At 46.0% G+C, this 26,786-nt stretch overlaps 3 protein-coding genes across 4 annotated transcripts in view; 1 reads left to right on the top strand and 2 right to left on the bottom strand.

Moving 5' to 3' along the window:
* TRAPPC3L (trafficking protein particle complex subunit 3L) overlaps positions 1-21,192 on the top strand; it is a 51,423-nt gene extending 30,231 nt beyond the window's left edge. For both annotated transcript variants that reach the window (XM_073337117.2, XM_073337116.2), the window contains 2 exons: positions 19,125-19,310; positions 20,238-21,192. In XM_073337117.2, the coding sequence (XP_073193218.1) occupies positions 19,125-19,310; positions 20,238-20,357 (306 nt within the window). In that variant the 3' untranslated portion in view covers positions 20,358-21,192. The remainder of the gene's footprint in view (positions 1-19,124; positions 19,311-20,237) is intronic.
* LOC140908956 (calcium homeostasis modulator protein 5) lies at positions 5,336-18,392 on the bottom strand. Its single transcript, XM_073337115.1, has 2 exons — positions 17,853-18,392; positions 5,336-5,949 (listed from the first exon to the last, which is right to left on the bottom strand). Exons 1-2 carry the CDS (start codon positions 18,390-18,392, stop codon positions 5,560-5,562), a joined length of 930 nt encoding a protein of 309 aa, XP_073193216.1. The 3' UTR covers positions 5,336-5,559.
* A 1,295-nt stretch (positions 21,193-22,487) lies between the features above and the next one.
* On the bottom strand, positions 22,488-24,776 carry LOC140908782 (calcium homeostasis modulator protein 5). Its single transcript, XM_073336656.2, has 2 exons — positions 24,237-24,776; positions 22,488-22,880 (listed from the first exon to the last, which is right to left on the bottom strand). The coding sequence occupies exons 1-2, from the start codon at positions 24,774-24,776 to the stop codon at positions 22,488-22,490; spliced, it is 933 nt and encodes a 310-aa protein (XP_073192757.2).
* Positions 24,777-26,786: the final 2,010 nt, after the last annotated feature.

Here is a 26,786-nt window from a genome sequence, read left to right as displayed (position 1 = left end):
AGGGTGAGGGAGAGTGAGTGACAGAGGGAAGGGGGGATGGCCTTAGTGCGGGGGCGGGGCCTCAGAGAAGGGAGACAGGGTCAGGGCCTTGGATAAGGAGTGGGGCAAGAGTGTTCGGTTTTGTGCGATTAGAAAGTTGGCAACCTAGACTCAGCTAAGAGCTGCCCTTTAGCCGGGGTATATTGTGAAGTTACATTCTAGCCCTTAACATCTCTGGTTCAGTTTTTGAATCTTTAAAAGGAAATGATGGCATACACCTGTCTCTCTGGGGTATTAATGAGGTTTTGCTAATTTTTCTAATATACTTTGATCTCAAAATTATCTGTAAAAGTGGTAAGTCCTACTAACTTTCCGTGGATGAATTTTCAGTCTTCAGTCATCTTTTCTGCCCCTAAGGGCCAGCAAAGTGCATGCAGGGAGATGTTGCAACTGAAAGTTTATGTTAGAGACAATTTTCATAAAAACAGAGTTTGAGGCATCTGCTTGCAGGACTCTGTGGGCTGTGTGCCATAGTCAACTTTAATTGAACAAATATGCTTCAAACTGAGGGACACTCAACTGATTTTCTGCAGAAGGTTCCTGGTAGCCAAATAGCAATTTGTAATGAAACTAAAGAAGTTTTGAGAAAAAAAATAAAGTACAGAGAGAGAAGCAAAGGCTGGAGTAAAATTTTCAAAAGTGCCTAAGTGACTTAGGAGACTAAGTCCCAGTTTCAAAAGTGATTCAGGGACTAAGGCATTAAGGAGATTTTGACTCCTGTCTACATCACTTAGAAAAGTGGGATCATAGAATCATAGAAGTGTAGGACTGGAAGGGACTTCAAAACGTCATCTAGTCCAGTTCTCTACACTCAAGGCAGGACTACGTAATAACTAGACCTTTCCTGACGGGTGTTTGTTTAGCCTGTTCTTAAAACCTCCAATGACAGAGATTTCACAACCTCCCTAGGCAATTTATTCCAGTGCTTAACTACCCTGACAGTTAGCAAGTTTTTCTTAATGTCCAACCTAAACCTCCCTGGCTGCAATTTAAGCCCATTGCTTCTTGTCCAGGATGAGGCACTTCAGAAAATTTTACTCCTAGTGAATTATATTTTGCTGAGTATCCATTTCTGTACATAGAATCATAGAATATCAGGGTTGGAAGAGACCTCAGGAGGTCATGTAGTCGAATCCCCTGCTCAAAGCAGGACCAACACCACCTAAACCATCCCAGCCAAGGCTTTGTCAAGCCGGGCCTTAAAAACCTCTAAGGATGGAGATTCCACCACCTCCCTAGGTAACCCATGCCAGTGCTTCATCACCCTCCTAGTGAAATAGCGTTTCCTAATATTCAACCTAGATCATCCCCACTGCAACTTGAGACCATTGCTTCTTGGTCTGTCATCTGCCACCACTGAGAACAGCCTAGCACCATCCTCTTTGGAACCCCCCTTCAGGTAGTTGAAGGCTGCTATCAAATCCCCCCTCACTCTTCTCTTCTGCAGACTAAATAAGCCCTGTTCCCTCAGCCTCGCCTCATAAGTCATGTGCCCCAGCCCCCTAATCATTTTTGTTGCTCTCCGCTGGACTCTCTCCAATTTGTCCACATCCCTTCTGTAGTGGGGGGACCAAAACTGGATGCAACACTCCAGGTGTGGCCTCACCAGTGCCGAACAGAGGGGAATAATCACTTCCCTCGATCTGCTGGCAGTGCGCCTGCTAATACAGCCCAATATGCCTTTGGCCTTCTTGGCAATGAGAGCACACTGCTGACTCATATCCAGCTTCTCGTCCACTGTAATCCCCAGGTCCTTTTTTGCAGAACTGCTGCTTAGCCAGTTGGTCCCCAGCCTGTAGCGGTGCATGGGATTCTTCCTTCCTAAGTGCAGGACTCTGCACTTATCCTTGTTGAACCTCATCTGACTTCTTTTGGCCCAATCCTCCAATTTGTCTAGGTCACTCTGGACCCTATCCCTATCCTCCAGTTTATCTACCTCTCCCCCAAGCTTAGTGTCATCTGCGAACTTGCTGAGGGTGCAATTAATCCCATCATCCAGATAATTGGTAAAGATGTTGAACAAAACCGGTCCCAGGACCAACCCCTGGTGCACTCTGCTTGATACGGCTGCCAACTAGACATCGAGCTGTTGATCACTACCCGTTGAGCCTGACAATCTAGCCAGCTTTCAATCCACCTTGTAGTCCATTCATCCAATCCATACTTTTTTAACTTTCTGGCAAGAATACTGTGGGAGACAGTATCAAAAGCTTTGCTAAAGTCAAGATATATCACATCCACCGCTTTCCCCATATCCACGGAGCCAGTTATCTCATCATAGAAGGCAATCAGGTTGGTCAGGCATGACTTGCCCTTGTTAAATGCTAAAAGAGAATCTGTTTGATGTAAAAAGAAAGCCCTTGAAGACAAAATTAATACATTTTTCTAATTAAGTGTTCATTCTTGATGTCCTTAATCAGTCTTTAGGCAACCTCTCCCCCATCCCCTGGAGTTCAGAGTAAACATTGAAGGACTGGATCTATAGTTGTAAAGGTTTGTTTACTGTGTGCTTTCTACAAGTCATTGTGCTCAATACAGGGATAGCTGGATGAAATTTAATGTCCTGTGATATATGGGAGGTCAGACTAAATGATTTAATGGTCCATTCTGGTCTTAAACCCTGTGGATTTTATGACTTTAAAGAATGGCCAGTTTTTCAAAGATTAACACATTCTATATCAACCATTCCAGGTTAAATAATTGTAATCTAAAATTAGTGTAGTAAGACAAAATTCATTAATGTGTATCTGAATTTCTGGAAGTCTCTGTACTTCACCTACTTGTTAGAAAGTGAAAGAGCTCATCAGCATTTCCTGTCAAAACACAGATATGGTGTTTGGATGACAAATCAGTGCTTAGGCCTATTTGAAAAAGTACCTAAGTACATGCATGTGCTTAAATCTCATTTACTTCAATGAGACTTAAGCACATGTTTAAAGTTAAGTGCTTTCTTGAACAGGGATGCTTTCCTGAATCAGGGCAATAGCCCCAAAATTGATTTTTTTAAAGTACACATGCATTCCTTGCTTCCTCCACAAGCCTTGTAGGTGGTCTGAAGACTGTGTGAACCATCCATTATTTTGCTCACAGAACATCCAAAGCACAAAAGCCCACACTTGCTGTGGGTTTGACTGAGGATCTGTTTCAATATGGATTTCTTGCATAAGCACAAGCTTTAGGGCTGTACCCTGTAGTGCTTCCTTATGCAGAACTCATGTTGGTAACAATTGAATTTTGCTTGAGCGAAGACTGAATAGAACTGGGTGAACTATTTTCAGCAAATAGTGTATTCAATGAGTCTAAGCCCCTTTTCAACTCAGGAATTATCCACTAAGAGACTTCCATTTGCATTAATTTGTTAACTGAAATTATTCAATGAATAGTTTATACAAATATAGTTCAACCTGTGAATTTCTCACACACTGTTAATATGACTGTTCCTTCACTTATTCACTGTTTACCATTTGCTGTTCACAAAGTAAGACTTGTCACCTAAGAAACAGGATATTGATTCTGCCTCCTGATTGGAAGATTCTCAAATCCCAAAAGAGCCTTGTAAAGAGATGCTCAGATACTATAGCAATGAAAGCCATATCTGTACCTAGAAAGCTACAGACACTTTCAGTACTGATATAAAATATCCCAATATTTTCTCTTACCAGGAACAGTCTGGTAAATACAAAATTAATTGTGTGAATGTTTGTGGAACGCAAATAAAAGGGACAAATCAGACATCAAGAATTATAACATTCAAAAACCAGTCGGAGAACACTTCAACCTCCCTGATCACTCAATAACAGACCTAAAAGTCGCAATTCTCCAACAAAAAAATCTTCAGAAACAGACTCCAATGAGAAACTGCAGAATTGGAATTAATTTGCAAACTGGACACCATTAAATTAGGCTTGAACAAAGACTGGGAGTGGATAGGTCATTACACAAAGTAAAAACCATTTCCCCATGCTAATTTTTTCCTCTACTGTTACTCACACCTTCTTGTCAACTGTTGGAAATGGGCCATCCTGATTATCACTACACAAGATTTTTTTCTCCTACTGATAATAGCCTACCTTAATTGATTAGTCTTGTTACAGTGTGTATGGCAACACCCATTGTTTCATGTTCTCTGTGTATATATATCTTCCTACTGTATTTTCCATTGGATGCATCCGATGAAGTGAGCTGTAGCTCACGAAAGCTTATGCTCAAATAAATTTGTTAGTCTCTAAGGTGCCACAAGTCCTCCTCATTTTTTTTGCTGATACAGACTAACACGGCTACCATTTTGAAACCTGATTTAAAAACAGTTCATCTGTGCAGAAATATGATCTCTTTCATGATCGGGGAGATTGATAGTAACATGCTACATAAAAGCCTGCCAGTCACCCAAGGGAAAAGAGCTTGATGGCTGCTTTGCATTCAGTTTTTACAATATTTCTAAAAACTCTGGAGAAGGGAAAAAGTGGTTGTGACCCATGTTCTGAATTCAAAATCCTTATGAGAAATCACAGAGCTATGTGATTAATGCACTTATTAGGAACCTTGATACCACAGTCACCTCACCTGTACTCTGACTGCTAATTTATCTCACCCCAGATTTATTTTAATTTTCCAACATTTTAGCAGCTGCAGACTCTCAATAAAATCAGCCTACCACAAAAATATTTTGTTCTCTATATATGTGGAATTTCCTCTGTCCTCTTCAGTTTTCCACTGGACCAAGGCCAACGACAGACAAGATTCTACATTCCTGCACCAGAGACATGTTTAAGTCCCAGCATTGCAGAACCCTCCAGAAGCAGAAATGGGAGCTTTCTACCATTACACAGGAAGGATTCCCAGACTTCCAATGGGAGAAAAATAAGAATAATGCATTATTTAAATTAAATAGCCACCTTTGATATTTTCTTCATTTAAATGATATGAGATGCTATATGTTGTACACAAAGAACTATTGCATTTGTTGACGTTGAACAAATCATCTTATCAAAATCTATGCTGAATTCTTTGTGCTGTTGGGGCCTGGTCTAAAGCCCACTGAAGTCAACTGAAAGATTCCCATTGACTCCAGTGAGGTTTGGATTAGGAGTCTGAAGCACAGAAGAACTTTCTTTCCCCCTTTCTTGAGCAGGCATATAGTTGGGAAGGATGGTGTGCCAGTACGGGTTTAGTATGGCATGATGCAGCAACTCATTTGCATGCCATAGGCAGTCCAAAATGGCATTCCTTATGCGTATGACCTCACATATATGGTGCGTGCAAGGCCACGGTGTGCAGAGGATGCCATTTTGGGGCTGGATCGGAATCATCCCACAGGTTGGATTTGCGTTGCCAGTTGGATGGCGCACAGTTGGTTGGGCATGCAATGTGTGCGGTGCACTCATAGATGGCGCGCCACTGGTTGGGAGAGAAAGAAAGAATGGAGAAAGAGAGGCCACTATCGGCAAAATATAAAGATTAAGACTGTTAAAATTAAATCACATTAGCAAAATATTTAAAAAGACTGAACATGGCTGTTAGCTATACTCTTTCCCGTCCATCTACGAAGTCCAGCATTGTCTCTCTTTCCTCGCTGATGTCTTTCTTGCCATCTTCGACCAGTCTATGAAGGGTGCTGTAGTGTTGCTCACTGCTGTTGAAAGAGTAGAGTTGAGAAGCGTCTTCCCAGGCCTGGAAGGTTGGCATAGGAAAGGCGCCTGGTTCTTTGTTCTCAAAAAAGCTCGTCAGGTTTCGTTCACTGAGTTTGGTAGAATATAGCTGGAAAAGTTGTTCCAATTGTTCTCTCTCCTTCTCTATGTAGATCCTCCAGAACTTCATTTGGAGGTGGCTGATTTTAGATTGGCACCTGGCACAACAGGTGGTTAACAGAGACAAAAGAGCTGTAGTGACTATGATGCACCACCCTAGAACCTGGAAAAGAAAATAAACAAGCCATGCACTTAAAAAAAAACAAACCCTGAATCTAAATTTCACTTAGATCAGAAATAACTGACAGTCACAGTTCTTCATGTTGAGGATACAGTATTCTTTTCCCAGCCTCAGTGTGGATCTCTTAGCCACAGTGTAGATCAATATTGCATATTTCTTTTTATTCATTTTGTACCCAAAACTCACACTGATGTCAACAGGAGTTCTGTATTTTGAGAAAAAACAAATATAGATATATAGATATATATATGCCATAAGTGAGGATCAAGAATACTGAATACCCTACATTTTTTATTTTGCCACAGATTTGTGTGGTTTTTAAATTATTATTTGTTATTTGTATTACTGTCGTGCCTAGAGGTCCCTACTGAGATAAGGGTTTCATTGAGCAAAGTGCTGTACGCGCACATAGTAAGAGACAGTCCTTGCCTCAAACAGCTTACAGTCTAAATAGAGAAGACAGATAAAGGGTGGGAGAAAGGAACCATATTAATCCTATTTTGCCAATAGGGTACTGACGCACAGAATGATTAAGTGACTTGTTAACAGTTACAGGAAGTGAATCCAGATCATCCAAATCTACTGCCTTAACCACAAGACCATCCTGTGTCTTTTATAGTTTTCTTAACTGGCTGGTAGAAAAGTCAAAATGATCAGCCAAAGCATTTTAAAAATGCACCGCATTATTTTAAAAATGAAGCTTCCCTCTTGCAGGAATGGTGTCGTATTTATATAAACCCATCTCACAAAATAGGTTAGAGAAGATGGTATCAAGGTCTCAGCTGCTCAGACTTCAACACAGAAATATATGGGTGTATAACATGTTTGATATTGCTCAGTGTGTTTCATCACTCCAAGGAAAATGTATGTCTGGAGAAGAGGGCAAATTAGCACTAGAGCTGGGTGGGGAACCGTTTTCCTGTCCCACAAGAATTTTTGAGATTTCAAAAAGTGTTCCCATCCTGAATTGGGATGGAAAGTCAAAAGCTTACAAATTTTCACACATCAATAATATGGGAGGAGTGTGTATCAATCATCAATAATATGGGAGGAGGTTAAATCAAAATGTTTTATTTCAATTTTTTAATGATCTTTTTTAGTATAAGTTAACTAAAACTTCAAAACAAAAGCCATTTCAAACAAACAACCTAAAACTTCCTTCTAAAAATGTCAAAACAGGATGTTTTGACATTTTAAAAACTTTTGTTGTCAACATTTCTTTTACTGAGAAATTTGTAGAAACCAATCCTTTCCTGCAGGATTTCAACCAGCAGCTCACAGACCGGTGCTCTAACCACCAGCCCCACACAGACATACCCCAGCCTTTCCAAATTGAAATGCTCAGCTGACAGAATTCCATTGTGCAAAAATGTGTGTTTTCATAAATGTGAAGACCTCAAATGTTGCTGTAAAATGGAATTGTCATTCTCCAGAGAGCTGTAATAGTGATGATATGGAGATCTGCAACCTGTCATGTATAAATAATTACCAGGTAAAATCTATATTTACCTGAGAGAAATATATAAACAATTTCCTCACAGAAATGTGTGAAACAGAGCATGCTGATGAATCATTTGTTATTTTTATTGACTAAAAAATTTGAGGGGAGGTGTTTAAAGAACAGCCTCATTTTGCTTATTTTCAAATCATGCTGGTACTACCTGGAAGAATTTGTGACATAAATTTTTTCCCATATAATCCATCCTTTTACCACTTCAGTGCTCCCCTCTGACATGGGGAACTCTGTGCTTCTATGATCTAGCTGCTCATGCACAATCAGCTAGCTAGATAACTTTCACTGTTTCCCATATATGCAACTTAAGACCAATAGACACACGTCCAAGCTTTTAATTCTAATTTTCTGGACACTGATTTTTGTGAACAATAAAATATCCCCCTGCACTGTTTGTAACCCATACATTGCAGGATTCTTCCAGTGCATGAGGACCTGAAAATTAACCTGTCTCCAGCATTGGCAACTGTTATACATTGATGTGACTGTTGTATGATGATAATTTTCTGACTGCAGGATATTTCTTCTGCTTGGGATGCAGTAACTTGACATGCATCTTTCCCTCCTTTCCTTTCTCTTTTTAATTTATTTAGTTCTTTTTCACCAAGTTTTCTTATATCACAAAGCAATGAACAAACATAAAATAGAATTGTGGGATATGAGTGAGTAATATGTCTTTACCTTTGTATGTTCTTTGTTATTTCATTGTAACTGTTATAGTTCTATTTTCCTTCCTATAATAAAAACATTTCATACAGAAGTGAAACTAACTAGTCCATTTTCATTATCTGAGATGAGAGAAATGCAAAATGAAATAAGCCTTTGTGACAGGGTCAGGCCAGATGGCTATAAGAGAGTAATTTTTTTTTGAAGCAAAAGATGTTTTTTATTTGCATAACACACTTACAAAGTAAAAACAGCAGCATATGCAATGTGTAACACAGCAACCAATCACAATTGTTTTCTCATTAGCTTCAGGAGAGGGAAGTGTTCAAGCTTGCCCGGGCCCAGAGCGTGGGGCTTCCTCGACTCTCGTGGTCTTCCACCCCCTCGAGTTACCTGGTGCCACGCCCGAGTGTCACCAACAATTCCCTCCTCTGAAAGCACCCAACAAGAGGGGCAGACTGTGGGGTGGACAATTCAGGGGGTGGGGGTGACATGCACCCACGTGTGAAAGAACCCCTCTAGGGTGGTGGTGTCTGCAGCAGCAATGGCTGGGGCCCCTTACTCTCTCGCCCAATCAAAGGGTCAGACAAAAGGACCCGGATGGGGACACCAAGCAGAGAATCTCGGACAGCGCCCACTGCTCCTCAAAAGCATCAAGGGAATCGGTGGACGCCGCCCAGAGGAACTCCGCCCGGATACGTGAACAGACTGAGGATCGGAAAATCGCCCCACAGTCACAGGAAACTCCATCGGCCAACCTCCTCTCTCTGGTTTTACAGATGGCCGTTTTAGCCAGGGCCAGGAGGAGGTTAACTAGGAGATCCCGCGACTTTGTGAGGCCACGGATAGGGAGTGCATAAATAAAAAGGTGAGGGGAAAAATGCAACCAAAAACGTAATAGGATATTTGTGAGGAGCTGGAACAGGGGCTGCAGCCTGGTGCACTCCAGATATACGTGCGCTAGGGTTTACCTCACAACACAAAAGGGACAAATATCTGGGATGTGAGTGAAACGTGCCAAGTACGTGCCCGTGCTCACAGCTCCGTGAAGGAGCCGCCAACTGATGTCCCCGACGGGCCTTGGAACGAAGGTGGAATATAGGCTGGCCCACCGGGGCTGCTGACTCTCCAAAGGTGGCAGAAGGTCTCGCCACTTTGTGTCGGGGCAGGACACTAGGGTGAGGGCGTGAAGGGTGTGGAGCGCGAGCGTGTATAGATGTTTCCTTGGCACGGTTTGGAAGCGTACCAGCTGCAGTTCATGCAGCCAGCTCGCAGTGAAGGGGTGGGGGGTCGATTGGATCTGCGGGGTAGGGGTCCAATTAAAAAGTCCGGCAGGCCTGGGGTAGAGGGTGGGCAGGGCGTGCTCTCAAGCAGGACCTGGTCGAGGTAAGCTCGAGCAGCGGGCGGCAAAGCAGCCTTCACCTCCTGAAGTACGCGCTGGGGGGTACGAGGTCTGGAAAGCCCTATGCGCCGGACGAGCGTCAGGGGATCCAGCCAGTCTCCCCGGTCGTAGTCCAGGAGGTCTCCGACTCTTGTGACTTCTGCCAGGATAAAGCTCTGGCACACCGAGCGGGACTCCGCCACCTGCACACGGAGCTGGGGGTTGTGTAGCAGGGGCTCCGCGAGGAGATCTGCCCCCTCGGTGGCCGCCATGGACCTGGTCGTTAAAAACAATTTCCAACTCCGGAGAAGGTCTTGGTAGAAGACCGGCAGCCTGGAGAGGTCTCATGGAAGACCTCCCGGATGGAGATAAAAGAGCTGCCGGTCATATCGAAGTCCTCGGATGCAGCGTAGGATGGCATGTGCCAGTGTGCTCCACGCCGAACTGCCTGCACCATAGAGGAGTCTCTGTAGGGCCTGGAGGCGGAAGACATGGACCTGAGTGTGTAAACACTTCAGGCCTTGTCCTCCTTCCTTCAGGGGTAGATGAAGAACCCCTACAGGGGCCCAGTGCATTCCTGACCAAAAGAACCCCAGAATCGATGTCCGGAGGTTGGTCAGGAAACCCGGGGCCGGGACCAGGGTGTTGAGCAGGTACCAGAGCATGGACAGGACTAGTTGATTAAGCACCAGCACTCTCCCTTGGAGGGAGAGACATCGGAGTAGTCCCATCCATTTCTGGAGCCACTCTATCACCCCGCCTTCTAAATTTTCCCAGTTCTCCAGTGGAGAGGGATGCATGGCGGAAAGGTAAACGCCGAGGTAGAGCAGCGGACCCGCGCTCCACCGGATGGTCTGAAGCGCAGGTGGGAGGGAGCTTGCCTGCCGCCAGTCTCCTACCACCAAGCCACAGCTCTTGATCCAGTTGACCCGGGTGGAAGAGGCTGCCGAATAGATGGCCTGGCAAGCCTCCACCCGCGCCAAGTCACCGGGGTCCTGGATCACGAGGAGCACGTCATCAGCGTATGCCGACAGGACCAGCCGCAGCTCTGGTTCCCGCAGCACCAACCCTGTCAACCTCCTGCAGAAGAGACAGAGGAAGGGCTCGATCACCAGAGCGTACAGCTGGCCTGAGAAGGGGCACCCCTGCCGTACTCCTCGCCTGAAGCTGACCGGTTCGGTCAGCGTCCAGTTGAGCTTAACCAGACACTCTGCGGAAGCGTACAGCACCCAGAGAAAACCCACAAACTGGGGTCCGAAGCCAAACGCCTGCAGAGTGCTCAGGAGGTACCCGTGGTCCACCCTATTGAACGCCTTCTCCTGATCTAGGGACAGGAGGGCGAACAACAGACCGTCTCTACACCCGAGTTCCAAAAGGTCCCAAACCAGAAATAGGTTATCAAAGATACTACGGTCCGGGACGATGTAGGTCTGGTCTGGGCGGATCACGTCCGCCAGCACAGACCCTAGCCGCAGCGAGATTGCTTTCGCTACGATTTTGTAGTCCGTGCTGAGGAGCGAGATGGGATGCCAATTTCGTAAATCACAGAGGCCCCTTCTTCTGCAATAAGGCGAGCACAGCTTGCCTGCACGAGAGAGAGAGGACCCCGCTCTGCAGAGACTCGGCCCAGACGGTGACTAGGTCTGGGCCGAGGACGTCCCAAAACACTCAGTAGAACTCCATGGTCAGCCCGTCCATGCCTGGAGACTTATTAGTGGGCATACAACGGAGGGCTTCCGAGAACTCGGCCAGAATGAGAGGCAACTCTAGCCGGTCTCGGTTGCTTGCGCTGACCATAGGGAGCTCCTCCGAAAGCACTCTGCAAGCGCTAGGGTCGGTCGGATCCGGGGAGAAAAGACTTGCGTAGAAGGCTCAGACCCTCCCGCACATCTCCGCCGGTTCCGTGAGGGGGGTGCCGTCTTCTGCCAGGAGGCAGGTGACGTGTTTCTTGGCCCCCCTTGTTTTCTCCAGGGCATAAAAGAAGCGGGAGCCGCGATGCATCTCCCGAAGGAGGTGGATGCGGGATCGAACAAAGGCGCCCCGGGCCTGATGGTCCTCGAGAGCCCGGAGCTCCTCCCGCTTCTCCCGGCACGCTTCGCAGAGGGACGGGTCCTCGGGATCGGCGGCCAGGCGCCTCTCCATCTCCAAGACCTCCCGTTCCAACTGCTCTATTGCTGCATTTCTCCGTCGGCTGGTGCCCCAGGTGTAGTCGCGGCAGAAAAGCCGGGTGCGCACCTTCCCCAGGTCCCACCATCGCCGAGCCGAGCGAAAGGCACGCCGCTGCCCTCGTCAGGCCAGCCAGAATTCCCGGAAGGATGTCACGAAGCCTTCGTCCTCCAACAGGCTGTTGTTAAAATGCCAATAGGCCGGCCCCGGCCTCTGCATAGAGGGAGGCTGTCATGGTGGCTAGGTGATGGTCAGAAAATGGGGCCAGCCGAATGCTGGAGGAGTGGGCTCGTGAGAGATGGAAGCGTGATAGATAAATGCGGTCCAACCAGGAGTGGCTAGACCGATGGGCTTCCACCGGACTAAGGTGAACGTGGAAGTGTCATCTGGGTGGTGGTCACTCCAGATGTCCACTAGGGAGTGATGTTCAACTATCTCCCAGAGGGCGTCTGCGGTGGCCAGGCACTGCTAGGTCCCCGAGCGGTCTCGCTCCTCGAGGGTGGTATTAAAATCCCCTCCCAGGACCAGGCACTCATGAGAATCTAAGTTGCCGAGGAAGGCGGACGCCTGCTGATAGAATTGCAGCCGCTCCGGCTTTATGTCGGGGCATAGACGTTAACCACAAGCCCCTCTATACAGACCCGGAGTTGCAGCAGGCGACCCTGCATGGCCTCGGCGACCCCTAGCACCTTGGGCCGTAGGTCGGGAGAGAACAGGGTCGCCACTCCAGCCTGCCGAATTGTGGAATGGCTAAAATAGACCCTGTCCCCCCACTCCAGCCGCCAACTATCTTCGGCGGTCGGATCTCCTGCAGGAAAATCACAGAGTACCCTCCCTCCCGAAGGAAGGAGAGCACCTGGGACCTGCGGAGAGCCATCCTACAACCCCGGGTGTTCAACGTTGCAATGGTGAGAAGTGTCATGGGGAGGGCCGGGGGGGATCCTCACGGGCAGGGATGCTCGCATCCCCCAGCAGGCCGCGCGACAGTCCCTGACCCATCCCGAAGGGGAGTAATTGGTCACGGAAGATGCGGACCCACCAGTAGGCCGTGGCATCCTGCTTCTCTGTCCCTTTACCTTCTCCCATGAGGGCCCTTGTGGCCCGGAGGATTTGAAAAAAATCCCCCCATCGCTGGAGAGCAAGCTGTACCTTGTTGCGGGAGCCATGGACATCCTCTAAAAACTTCTGCAGCTCTCCTCACAGCTCATGGGGGGGGGGGGAGTTATGGTTTCCTGGTTGTTCCCCGGCAGGGCCCTTGGTGCAGCCCTGTGGTCCACTAAAACGGACAAGCAGGGTGCAGACCCCCGACGGAGTGCCTAATGGGCTGGAGCTTCTAGGCCCGTCTCAAACCCTGGGGCGGTAGGGGGCGGTGGAGGGAAAATAGCAGCCCCTAATGGGTCGGGGCAGGAGAACGCAAAAGCCGCTCCCTGGGGGTCATCGGTTGGAAAAGGGAAGGAGACAGCCCCAGGGGCGGCGATAACATTGCAGGAGGTAGACTGGATAGGGATAGGGGCAGGGGCAGGATCAGAGGCGAGGTTCTGGGTTTCGGGAGGTGAGTAGCTGGATGATGGTGCCTCCCGATCTGGCTCGAGGGTTAAGGGGTAGGGAGGGAGCTCTCAGTGATACCGGGCACAGACTCTATGGTGAATTTAGTGGCTACAGCATCAGGAGGTGGATTATCTTCTGTTGGTCCCCTGCCCGGAAAGTAAATCGATTGCTCCGCACTAATGGGGGGTGCCCCTGGCGGCTCGTGTCCTGGCCGCACGGAGCCGGCTGTCACCTGAGCAGGCTCAGTGGTCATTAGCGGGGTGCCATCAGTGGCCAGGTCGATGGAAGAGTCCAGGGGCTCCTTGGAGGTGGGAGCAGAAACAGCAGTTAGGGGGAGGGAGCATGGTGAAAAGAGGGGTGGAGTGAGGTCGCCCAAATCGAGGTTTTCTGGCAAAAGATCGTCCTCCCGCTGGGCGACCGGGGTCAGATCTAGGGTCTCGATCTCCTCGAACATGGAGGAGAGGACATTTACCATCGCCCCGGGGTTCTCCCCGCTGGCACCAGCCATGACGGTTGCCTTGGGGTTCACGGGGGCTTCGGGTAGGGTCTCGGAGGGGAGGGTCTCCCGTGGTGGGGAGACACTCCCTTCTGATGCTACAACGACTTTCCTGGCTGACACTGGTGGATGGGACGCATTTGTGGGCAAAGCGGAAGGTTTGGCATCGGTGCCCCCCTTCCTGGTCTTCCGGGGGGCCTCTGCCTCGGGTAGATGAGGCAGAGCTCGAGCCTTCCGCTTGCCTCGCTTCCCCTGGACTAGGGCCCAGCCCTCCATGGCATCATCAGGGGGCTGGTTAGCAGGGGTCATATCAGGGGGTAAAGGCGATGGCTCAGGGGCTTGGGCGGGGGATGGTGGGGCGGCATAAGGGAGGGAGGATTCTCCCTGGGGCAGGCTCACTCCCATGCCTGGTGGTATCTCTGCCCCACCCTCCTCCATGGGCCCTGCCAGGTTGTCAGCAGCGAGGGCGAGGCTCTCCCGCTTGTCTGGGCATTGTAGGGGAGGTGCCCCTTGGGCCTGAGCGGGAGAAGTGGTGGTCTGAAGAGGAGGGGGGGCAGGTTCGGGTATCGGGTGGCCAGGGGCATCGGCAATGACGGGGCCGATGTCCTGCCAGGTCTCGGGTATCCCAGGTGCCCCTCCTTGCCGGGCTAAGGGGCAGTCCCTCTGGACATGCCCTGACGCCCGGCAGAGGTAGCACAGGGCTTCCCCCCTGGAGAAATACACCCAGTAACGGGCCTCCTGGTGGGGGACTAGGAAGGACCCCTCGAGCGCCTCTCTGTCATGCGCCGCCAACAGCAGTAGAAGCTGCACTTGCCGGCGGAAGGAAAAGATGTGACGGAGGGTGGGGTCCTTTCAGCCTAACAGGAGAGGGCTGATGACAGAAACAGGTTTCCCCAGGGTGGAAAGGGCAGGTAACAGGGCAGCACTGGGGAGAAAAGGAGGGACAGAGGTCAGGACCAGGTGGACGCCCAGGTCCTCCAGCGGCTCTAGGGGGACAAACAGCCCCTCCCCCCCCGCCAGGCCCCTCTCCACCGCCTCCTGGGTGGCAGCCTCCGATGTTAAGAAGAAGACAACCTTCCCATACATTTTGGAGGCTGCCATAATGGCCGAGGGCCCCACCACCCTCGCCAATGCCCGCACGTAGGTCTCCACGTGGGGTGAGGCGGGCACCACGAGGCATCGGAAACCGTGCTTCCTTGTCATGGTGGGAAAGGGGCCCTGGCCATTGTTGATGGTGGCGGAGGTGGTTGGCGGGAGAGATGATGAGGCGGCAGGCGGGGGGGCTGCGCTGCCTGGGCATACGTCGTGGGGGGTGAGGGAGGGACACCCGCAGAGCCGGTGGAGGGGTCAGTGGTGAGGGACACCATGGTCGGTGGCAGGGCCGCAGCAGTGGGGGTGGCCCCTGCCATGGAGGGCCTGGTGATTTTAGCAGGGCCTTTCCCCTTCTTCTTGCCCTGGCCTTTCCCGCCGGCTGCAGGGGCTCCCCTAGAGTCTGGGGAGGCGGTGGGCATAGCAGCGGCAGAGGTCACCCCAGTGCCCTCCATTGCCGATGCCCCAGTGGGGGCAGTGGCAGGTGGTTAACTGGAGTTGGGGTCAGGTAAAAAGGGACAGACTGTGGGATGGGCAGTTCAGAGGGGGGCACATGAATCACCATCCAGAGAGTCCTGTTTGGTTGGCTAGTGCTTCTGGCCCACACGGTGGAATTAGGGCGAGAAGCTAAGTCCAGAGGCAGATGTTAAACAGCCAGCAATGACGATGGAGGGGGCAGTGATGAGGATAGTAGTGTGGAGGGGACACAGATGGATCGGGGGGCAGCTCCGTGCCACACCCCCTGTGTCCCTACAAACACAGTCACGACACAGACAAGGCCTCCCACAACACGAGGGCACAATTTGAAAGTTACTCAGTCTTGGGCCCCCTCCACAGCGATTTGTAGATTCCCTGGGCGGTGTTCCTCCGGTAGACGGCTGTTTCCCTTCCTTGTCCAGGCTCTCTTTTTCACAGCTCCAACATTCCAGGGATGCCGGAGCAGGTGATAAGAAATTCTCTCAGCCGGAGATGGGTCCACAAACAAACAGCAAGCAGCTGGGTCTGGGAGCTGGGTCCTTCCACTCCCCCCCTCCGGGGAGCAGGTCAGCAGGCCCCCCCTCTCTCAGGGTGGGGGGTTTCAGCTGGAGAGGCAGCAGCGTCCAAGGGCGGGCGGGGGCTGGGGGACTAACAGGCAGCCGGCAGCCGGCCACCACTCTAGCAACAGCAGAGAAAGAAAGAAAAACAACAAAAAGAAAAAAAAAAAGGGAGAGAGGTGGGGAAGCCGAAAGCAGGGGCAAAAAGCAAGAAAAGCCCAGGCCAGAGGGTAGCAGTAGGAGAGCAGGCTAAGTAGGTCCCTTTTCCCTGGGTAAGGCAACAGGGAAGGTTTTTTTTTTTAAATTTTAAAACAAAGTTTATATTCTTGGCTATTCAGCAACATCTGTGGAAAGCCTGTAAACAGTCTTCACAGATTGCCAGCATTCTGCTCAATATAGTCAATTCAATGTCCAATTTAACAATTACAGCACAGATAATGTTAGACGCATTTTGAAACCACCACATATTATTCTGTCAAATTCAATCAGCACCTAGATTCTAGGGCCTACATAAAAGAAATAAAAGTGGCAAACACACCCCTATCCTAACAAACTCCTCATTAAGAAAAGGAATTACTTACCCACAAAAGCTATTAGTTTCTAAAATGAACAAATTTTCATCCAAGACAAATTTAAAGAACATTCTCTGTTTCCTGGAATGATATACATTACAAGAAGTTTGTAATTAAGAAGAATGGGTGAGGTTGTGGGGAAGTGTGACTATTATACATGTAGTATAAAGAACATTGTTCTTTGGTCTGCATACTGGATTTGTAACTACTGTGACAGGGTCGGGCCAGATTGCTACAGGAGAGTGATCCTAATGGGATCCGGGAAGTGGGCAGGCTTCACTAAAGGATCCCCCCCAGCTACAGAAGAGTGATAGAAGGCAGATATATTAGTCCCAGGTTAAGTAGGTCCCTTTTCCCTGGGTAAGGCAACAGGGAAGGTTCCAAAACAATCAGGAACCTTCTGGATACAATTAAGACAGGCCAATTAGAACACCTGCAGCCAATCAAGAAGCTGCTAGAATCAATTAAGGCAGGCTAATCAGGGCTCCTGGGGTTTAAAAAGGAGCTCACTTCAGTTTGTGGTGTGCGTGTGAGGAGCTGGGAGCAAGGGGCACTAGGAGCTGAGAGTGGGAACGTGGAGTGTTGGTGGACTGAGGTGTACAAGCGTTATCAGACACTAGGAGGAAGGTCCTATGGTGAGGATAAAGAAGGCGTTGGGAGGAGGCCATGGGGAAGTAGCCCAGGGAGTTGTAGCTGTTGCACAGCTGTTCCAGGAGGTGCTCTAGACAGCTGCATTCCACAGGGCCCTGGCCTGGAACCCAGAGTAGAGGATGGGCCCGGGTTCCCCCCAAATCCTCCCAACTCCTGGTCAGACACAGGAGTCGACCTGGACTGTGGGTTCAGAAGAACGGCCAAGCTGAGGGCTGCCGTGAAGCTCCAAGGTGAGCAAATCCGCCAATAAGCGCAAGACCCACCAAGGTAGAGCAGGAACTTTCTCACACCTTATAAACTGTTTACAGGAAATCAGCTGTTTAAAAATAGCTTTGGTTTTAACAATCTAAGATGCTATTTGTAACACAGTTAAAAATCTATCATTGAATTTTTTAAAAATCTGATAGTATCTCTTCAACTAAATGACATCCTAGAGATCTGACTTTTTAATTACTTCAGCCTTCTCTAGCAATGCAATACATTCTTCTCCCAAGAGTCACTCTCCTCCACTAAAGAAATAAACTTTCTGATTCCAATTTTCTTACTCGTGTTGATTTCAGTGATCTACTTGAGGAGTAAGACATTACTCAACTTGAGCAAGTATATAGAATCTGCCCCTCACCAATTCGATATTGTTTTGTTGCATTGTACAGGCATTCTGATTTTAAATTACTATGTTAGCACCGATGTTAGGATCTCATGCTGTTAAATCCAAAGGTAATACAAAACTTTATTCTAAATAACAAAACAATTATTCTGTATTTCTTACCTGAGACTGTGCTTGAAGCGTCAGTTTTAATTCCTCACTCTCCGAAGAGGACATGGTGGTTTTGCCACAAGCTACTTTGTTCAGCTCTTCCCAGCACCTGACAGATTTGTTATTGCAGAGTGTGTTTAAGTACCCTGGATATTTCAAGCCACTCATGGCACATTCATAAAAAGTTCCATTGAGCAAAGCCACAGAAAGCCACATCACAGGAGCTATCAGAACATTTAAGGTGATTTGTCCAAAGACATAAAAGAAACGGCAGCTGTTCCCTTTGGGGAATATTTTCCTGGGATTCAAACAGCAGCCTGTGAAAAGTTTCCACATCCTGCTATTCATGAAATACCCAATAACTAGCAACACCCAGGCTGGGGCAAATAGAAATACCAAACCATAGATGAAGTTTTCATTGCTGCAGGGACACTTGAAAGCAATGAGAGAAAATAAACGTTCGCTTCCCACGGTCAGTAGAGCCATAAAACTGTAACCAATGGCAGTTTTCCGGTTCATAAGGAATTTCAGAATGGTTTGGATACCATCCATGTTTGATTTCCACAAAAGAGACAAAAAATGAGGCTTTGTTTATTGTGCAGCAGTTTATAACAATGTATTAGGGAGGAGCTCTTGAGAAGAAAAATACCCAGCCAGTGTCTGGTTTAGTGCAGCCTAGATAAAGTGATGATGTCACTGTATATCCTTCCTCACAAATACACCCATATGGGACTAGCTACTGGTGAAGCAGATTTTGCATATCGACAGTATTATGAATCTGTATTGCTCTGTTGTCAAATAAAAACACAATCTCCATCATCATTCCTGGTATTTGACTGTAGCTTCACATGAGAATGAAACAGAAATACATAGTAGGTGATCATGGGAATTCTTGAGCAATGATCAGTGTTTACAGAAATATACTTAAAAAGCCTGGATCCAATTTGGATTTCACATATATTAGCAAAAATGAAGTCTCACTCTGCTGAAGCCAATGGAATGACCCCAGAGTAAAACCCTGTATGTGGAGGGAATCAGTGCCCCTTTATTACACTATTTGGAATCCAATATAGGCCCACATTCTCTGCTGTGTCTAGCTTATGTGGGGTACAGCAGAGTAGGAAGCTGTCGGAGAGCCAGTCATAGCTCCCTGATTCTCTGTCTGGCCTCAGCCCTTACTGCTGTTCTCATTGGTAAACTGAACAATAGAATGTAGCATCTAAAAGCTTCTAGCCTGTTTTACACTCAGTAGTTTCAAATGGCACATTTTTTGTCCCTTTACAGGTTGCGTTCAAGATGTACCTTGGGATTACCCCTAGTGTGAGCTGCAGTAACACAACAGAAAATGAATTCTTCTTAATGCTGGACAAGAACCCTTTAGTGGACTTTGTGGAGGAGCTCCCAGCAGGACGATGTTCACTTTGCTACTGTAACCTCCTTTGTGGTGTTATTAGAGGAGCCCTGGAAATGGTAAAGAACTGGACACTGAATTTTTGTATATCTGTTGTTACTTATAGATATAGGAAAGTGGAACTACAGGATAAGTAAATGTAATATCACTTATAAATATTTAATCTCAGTATCAGACTTAGCAATAGCAACTCCTGCACCCCACCAACTATACCAAGTGAAATTATGCTCTCAGTTTACACCACAGTAAGTTCAGAATTACTCTAGCCAAATAAATGGAGTTGCTCCATTGTTACACTGGTGTAACAGAGAAGAATTTAGCTCAGTAAAATAATAATTAAATGATGGTACATCAAAAACATTACATATTTTGTTTTCAAATCTCAGCTTTTAGAAAAGAATAAACAGAAAGAAGCCATAACTCACATCATGTTGAACTTGCAGGGCCAAATTCAACTCTGGTATCACTTTACTGAAGACAGTAGAACTGCACCAAGGATGAATTTTGTCCACAATCTTCTTTCCTACAAACAATACCTAATTTGCCACCTAATATATATTTCCTAGGTACCATAAGAATGGAAAGTTTTATGTATAGGGCTGTAAATCAATCTCAAGATTCTGATATTTTATAAGGGTATTAACGGAAGTGTTATTTCACGGTGGGGGGAAATTTGAGATTACAATATGAAGCTCACCTGTTTTATGTTTCATGTCCTCAGAAAAAAGCAAAAACACCATTCTGACATTAGGCACTACTAACCAAAATATTGGCATATTGTTAGCAGAATGAAATTTGTGTGTAAGGAGAATATAATTTTAACTCAAATGTGATGTGCAATTCTTAAGGGTCTCTGTAGAATTCCTTTATAGTGAAACTTTAGAAAGGGGCCCCTCTTGTGGTGGGAATAAACAGCTGGATGAACTAAATGAAGAAAAGGAAGAAAAATTACTTTAAATGAAGTGACGAGCCCTGTTTCTCTCCAGGTTCACTTAGTGGCAGAAGTTACCTTCGTTCAGGACAGACTGAAGGGGGACGATGTGACAGAAATAGGAATTACATTTTTAAAGAAGCTCGAAGACAAAAAGCACAAAAGAAAGAAGTGAAGCTGATAGAAGGAATCCTCTCTAACTTACAGTTTGCCCATTTTTATCTATTTAGGAAGAAAATCCAATGGTGGTAGTGGCTTCATTGGTTCAGGTACAGTCACATCTTAGAGAGGTAAAGACATCCAGAGCATGTACTCAAAATGTACTGTCACCACCTTGCAGAATTCAACATAAAATCTTAAAAAGGCCCAGTCCTTTACTCCTTTCACGGAAAATCCCATTGATTTCATCAAAAGTTTTGCCTGAGTAACAAGCGTGTGACTGGGCCCCAAATTTCCATCCTAATTCCTGTTCTTTTTCATTAGAAATGTGACTATTTTCTAGTTTGCTCATTAGTGATGCTTCAAAGACATAAAGAACTGTATTCGTTCCAATATGTTTTTCATTCTAACCCTTATGATTGTGAACAAGAAATTGTTTTGCTATAAATTGCGCAGTTTCTCATTTCAATGCATCTTCCTTTGTTTCACTTGTGATTATGGTTTTTCCTTCATTTTGCCCAGTCTGTCCCACTGAAATCAAAGAGAGATGTGATTCCACTGGGAGCAGGTTTTTCTGTAGGCAAACATGACAACATGCAGTTTTGTTCAAGTGCATATAGCAGGCCTACAGAATTTTTCTGAATAAGGGAATACGGATGCTTTTTGAGACTAAGCACCTTATGCAGCTCTAAATTGCGTGTTCTTCTTGAGAATATAGAGATTGTTAGCAAACTGAAAAAGCATGATGTATTATAATGCACAGTCATCTTAAATATGAGCCTCACCCAAGTAAACTGTAATAAAACATGCAAACACTATTGTGTCACCAATTCTTCTCTGTCGAGGTACTTACATGGCCCACATCACCTCAGTTTCTGAGCACCTCACAACCTTTAATTGATTTTATCCTCACAAAATCCTAGTGAGGCTTGGTGGTAGTGACCTAATTTTACAGATGGGAAATTGAGGCACAGCGTAGGTTAAATGTTTTACCAAAATAACACAGGAAATCTGTGGCAGAGGTTGGAATTTAGCCCAGGTCTTGAGTTCTGGTCCATTGGCCTACCACTAGACCATCCTTTTTTATCCTCCCTCGGGGAGCCAGAATTCCCTATTTTTATTACAATGCAAAATAATCAATATTAATCAATCAATACAAATGCTGCCCATGGTAAACATATGACCCTGTTACTGAAACTCTCGTCTTCATCTCCCTTTCCCGCCTTCTTTTGTCCATTATGTGCTAAAGGCAGGACAAAGCAAAGCACAAAAAATGTTTATGCATAATTAAAAAAAGAGAAATGTATCCATTAGAGTCCACATTTCATAAAGGATGACATTCGTCTTTGTGCTGAGGGTCAGCACAAAACCTGTATATTGCTTAATTTAGTGGGACTTAAGTGGTGCCGCGCCTAGGTCTCACCTAGCATGTGAAAAAATATTTACAGGTTCAAAAGAGGGAAAAGACCATTTCCTTTAAAAATCCCAGAGTATAAAAATTCAGCTAACCACAATCTGCTGGTTCCTCAGCCCAGTGAACTCAATGGAATATTTGCCATCGACATCAGTGGTGCAGGATGAAGCCCAATGTACACTGGCTGCTCCACACATACAGCTCTTTAACTCCTTTCAAGATGTATGCGGAGGTAGAAAATGTATAAGGTAGTTAACAAAGTACAGCACATTCAAATTAGTAAGCTCTGGCCTCAGTACCAAGCATAACGAAGCTGAACAGTATCAAATTCTACGGTTTCACTGGTTTTCTGTTGCATACCCAATTCTGGGAAAGAAGAACAATGACAGAATTTAATTTATGCAAAACAGTAACATTATGGGTGTATTTGTTTTGTATAAATAACATGAGCACAGTAGACGCATATGAGAAAAGAGGGAACATCCCCTGGAAAGCTATTTGGTTGGTCTGTGTGGGACAATGTATCCCATGGAACTACACGGAGTCCTGGGTTGTGCTATTAGACAGTGGAAGACATTTGCCATCTTGCCTGAGGAGGTGCTATAGAAGTTTGATGAGAGAGAGAAATTATGGCAGAAAACAGGTCATTACCAGAAAAACAGAAATGAAGAATGAAAAGTGAAAAAATATAATGAGTTAACAAATTGTAATGCTAATGAAAGCTGACATTAGCTAAACTGTTTCTCCCTCATCTAAGTTTACCATTGTATCTTGTACCTCATTGGAATCATTTTCTTTCATGCTATCTTCCACTAGTTTATGAAGTGTGCTGAAGATCTGCTGGTTAATGTTGAAAGAGTCCAAAGCAGAAGCTTCTTCCCAGGCCCGGAAACTTGGCATGGGAAAGGGTTCCAGTTTCTTGTTCTCAAAAAAGCTTTTCAGGTTTCGTTCGCTCAATTTGGTAGCATAGTCCTCAAAATATTTTTCAAATTGTTCCTTCTCCTTCTCAGTGTAGATCTTCCAAAACCTCTTTTGGAGATGGCTGATATTAGATTGGCAGTGACCATAACAAGTGATCAACAAAGACAGAAAAGCAGCAGTAACTATCACACACCACCCTACGACCTGTTAAAGAAAGGATAATTTGGTATCGAAGCACAAACAAAAGGCTACAATAAAAAAACTGATTGAAAACTCAAATTAGATCGAGAATAACTAGTGTTATTCTGGTTCTTACTGTTGCATTGAGACTGTGTTCTTTAAATGCTCAGGAGAAAAAGCCTTGAAAAGTGGTAATAAAATACAAGATTTTGAAAATAAAGTGATTCCCCAAGTGTCAATTCTATTCACAAGCAGAGTCCCTAAGGAGAATTCCTAAGGACCGTCACTATAGGCAGAGATTAAATTGGATGTCATTTTCAGGATAATATGATCTATACAGTTATGTAAATATTATTTTTCTGTATACTGCACCTTTACATTTTGAACAGCTCTAACCAAAAATCAAGTCTCAGAACTTTAAAACTGGGATTATGGACTTGATCCACAGCCCACTGACGTCAAGAGAAAGACTCCCATTGACTTTAATGGACTTTGGATCAGGCCCTACTATTATAAATCCAGAATACATGGAATAAATCTTATTGTCTGAAGTATTACTGAATGTTTATGACACACTATTATATATTTTCAAATGATTATTGTATGTACACATGAACTAACTGACTGTCTACATTACTAAATGGTTGAAAGTGAGGTACAAAATTTAAAATAATTGCTGGGGTACTTCATGTCTTGCTATAAAAAAGAGAAAGTCTAAATGAGGTCTATTCAAAGGAATGAGCCCTCTAACAAGGTACCAATATGTTTTTCTTCCTAATTTTAAGCTCAAAAAAGCTTTATTCCAAAAGAATTGTCTCCTGGTGTTTAACATTGTTGTTCTACTGTTGCCTTCAGGGTCAGCCCAAGGCTTGCACAAATCCTGAGGGCTGTACACTTTGGAGGAGCCTTGTTGTATTATGAACTCCCCTACAAAATGACCAACCACTGTCCCAAAACCCTTCAAGATGAACGGAAGGAGCTTTTCCACTCCCAATCTTTGAAACCCTGCCTTTACTTTGATTAAACCTTTTGCTCATCCCTCTTCTCAGAAACGTCAAACAACCTGAATTATCTAGCCACATTGCTAAAATTCTCCCACCTCCCTCTGTTGACGAACATCCTATCAAGCCCTTCTGAGCTGCCAAACCCTTCCACACCTTGGTGTGCTATGCCGCTTATAGAAAACTGCCTGAGGCAATGGATATTTCACTTCTCACACAGTCCCACAAAACGCAGTCTGAATCCTGCTTGCATTGCACTGAAATATGTATTTGAAATTTTTTAAAATTATAGTTAAACTCACTGGACACTTGATTTTAAGGCCTCATGATAAACAAAAAGAATAACACAAAGCATGATTTAATTAAAATGATATCTTACCTGCGATTCTGCTTGAAGTGTTAGTATTATCTCCTCAGTCTCCCAAGAGGACAGGGAAGTTTGGCCACATGCTACTTTGGGAAGCTCTTCCAAGCACTTGTTGGATTTATTGTGGCAAAGCATCTCCAGGTACTTCGGATTTTTTGAGCCACTCATGGCACATTCATAAAAAGTCCCATTGAGCAAACCCACAGAAAGCCACATCACAGGGGCTATGAAAGCCTTTAAGGTGATCTGGCCAAAGGCATAAAAGAAATGGCAGCTTTTCCCTTTGGGAAATAGTTTCCTGGGGTTCACACAACAGCCTGTGAAGAGCTGCCAGGTACTGCCATTCAGTGCAAACCCAACAAACAGTAGTATCAAGGCTGGGACAAAGAGATACACCAACCCATAGGTGTAATTTTTGTTGCTGCAAGGACACTTAAAAGCAGAAAGAGAAAATAAATGCTCACTTCCCACTGTTAGCAGTCCCATCAAACTGTAACCAATTGCTTTCTTTTGGCGACTGAGGAATTTGAAAACTGTTTGGGAGATACCCATGTTTGAACTGATGAACCCCACAAAACAGGAGAAAAGTGAGGCATCGTTGCTGGGACAAGTGCTATTTCTAGTACTTGTTTGGGTGGAGCTTTTTATTAAGGAAAAAAGCAAGTCTCTCTGGTTTGGAGCAGCTCAGATGACGTGAACAGTCATTCATCATCATTAATACATCTTTTCTTCAAAGGGCACACATACAGCAGGCCCTTCGTTTGTCAGTGGGCAAGTAGGGCAATCCTGCCTCAGGCTCAATTTTGTCTTGTGCAATTTATAGTTGTCCACTAATTCTGGCTATTTCCTTTGGATCCTGTATAAGTAGGGGCATAGCGAGCAGATCGAGGGACGTGATCGTTCCCCTCTATTCGACATTGGTGAGGCCTCATCTGGAGTACTGTGTCCAGTTTTGGGCCCCACACTTCAAGAAGGATGTGGATAAATTGGAGAGAGTCCAGCGAAGGGCAACAAAAATGATTAGGGGTCTGGAACACATGAGTTATGAGGAGAGGCTGAGGGAGCTGGGATTCTTTAGCCTGCAGAAGAGAAGAATGAGGGGGGATTTGATAGCTGCTTTCAACTACCTGAAAGGGGGTTCCAAAGAGGATGGCTCTAAACTGTTCTCAATGGTAGCAGATGACAGAACGAGGAGTAATGGTCTCAAGTTGCAGTGGGGGAGGTTTAGATTGGATATTAGGAAAAACTTTTTCACTAAGAGGGTGGTGAAACACTGGAATGCGTTACCTAGGGAGGTGGTAGAATCTCCTTCCTTAGAGGTTTTTAAGGTCAGGCTTGACAAAGCCCTGGCTGGGATGGTTTAACTGGGAATTGGTCCTGCTTCGAGCAGGGGGTTGGACTAGATGACCTTCTGGGGTCCCTTCCAACCCTGATATTCTATGATTCTATGATCACACTGAGCAATGTGTGCCTTAGTGTCTACTGAGAAGTTATATTAGTCATAGAATTTTTTTCTCATTTAAAATAGCTATGAAATAATAAACAATAATTAATAGAAAACTTGGTAGTTGAAATGATCCCCTCTGCAATGGAGTCTGCTACTCACCACTCAACTGCCCCTTCTGATAGGTCATCTGGGGAGTTAACTCGCCACTGTCCACACCCCAATCAGCCCATTGCCTCAGTCACTTGCTCTGCAGTGTCTCTCTCACTAGTCAGGAGCTGCAGCGTCTCTCCTTCATGGCTTAGCCCTCTGGCCAAGTCACAGTCATTCTCCGCTTCCAGGGTCTCATCAGAATCTCTTTCCACAAAGTCTCAGGCAGACTCCGTATCCATGAACACTGACTGTGCCACTCCTTCAGTGGCTGGTAGGGGAACCTAGAGCCAACTTCTACTCTGGGTTCCAGTCCAGGGACCCTCAAACCAGCAGTTCAGGTCTATACTTTCTTAGACTTTGCTGCACCTTCCTTGGACTGCTTCTTACGCTGCCTTTTTTCAGGCTTCTAGTCTCCACCTTGTACCAGAGAGTGTGACTGCAGGCTCGCCTCACTGCCACCCCCTCTATCCTCAGCTCCTAGGCTTTATAGAAGTCCCCTTGCCTGTTCCTGCCCAGGTGAGCTTCATTCACAATACTATCATTGCCCCTTAGCTCCTCAGCAGGTGCAGCCTATGGCTAATTGGCCTCTCTTAACCCCTTCAGCACTGGGTGTGGGGTGAACACCCCATCACACCCTCCCTGCCACTCTCACACTGATTCTGAATTTATGACCGTTACAGAATTTTGGCTTGTTCATCTAACCAACATGCTGTGAATGTGTGCTGTGTATCACACAAACACAAGTGGTACTGACATTTTATCACACGTAAGACACATCCTATGAAAGGACAGAATGGAGAATTTTTGGGTGACATGACTTTGACCTCCCCAACAGACATGTGACAGGATTATTACTACTGTTATTATCGACTGTCTACTTTAATCCCTAGAGTTTTAGCTATTACAGCCTTGTAGGTCTGGATACTTCAGTGCTCAGCCTGACACTTCCACTTTGCTCAGTCATC

This window comes from Lepidochelys kempii, chromosome 3 (genome assembly GCF_965140285.1).
Source record: "Lepidochelys kempii isolate rLepKem1 chromosome 3, rLepKem1.hap1, whole genome shotgun sequence".
Classification (NCBI taxonomy): domain Eukaryota; kingdom Metazoa; phylum Chordata; order Testudines; family Cheloniidae; genus Lepidochelys; species Lepidochelys kempii.
The sequence above is the reverse complement of the archived record's forward strand: the minus strand, read 5'-3'. Positions and strand labels throughout refer to the sequence as shown.

Coding starts and splice junctions, on each gene's coding strand:
- LOC140908956 (XM_073337115.1), bottom strand. CDS start 18,392: ATGGATGGTATCCAAACCATTCTGAAATTCCTTATGAACCGGAAAACT. Junction 5,950..17,852: donor CGCTTCAAGCACAGTCTCAG/GTAAGAAATACA, acceptor TTTCTTTTCCAG/GTTCTAGGGTGGTGCATCAT.
- LOC140908782 (XM_073336656.2), bottom strand. CDS start 24,776: ATGGGTATCTCCCAAACAGTTTTCAAATTCCTCAGTCGCCAAAAGAAA. Junction 22,881..24,236: donor CACTTCAAGCAGAATCGCAG/GTAAGATATCAT, acceptor TTTCTTTAACAG/GTCGTAGGGTGGTGTGTGAT.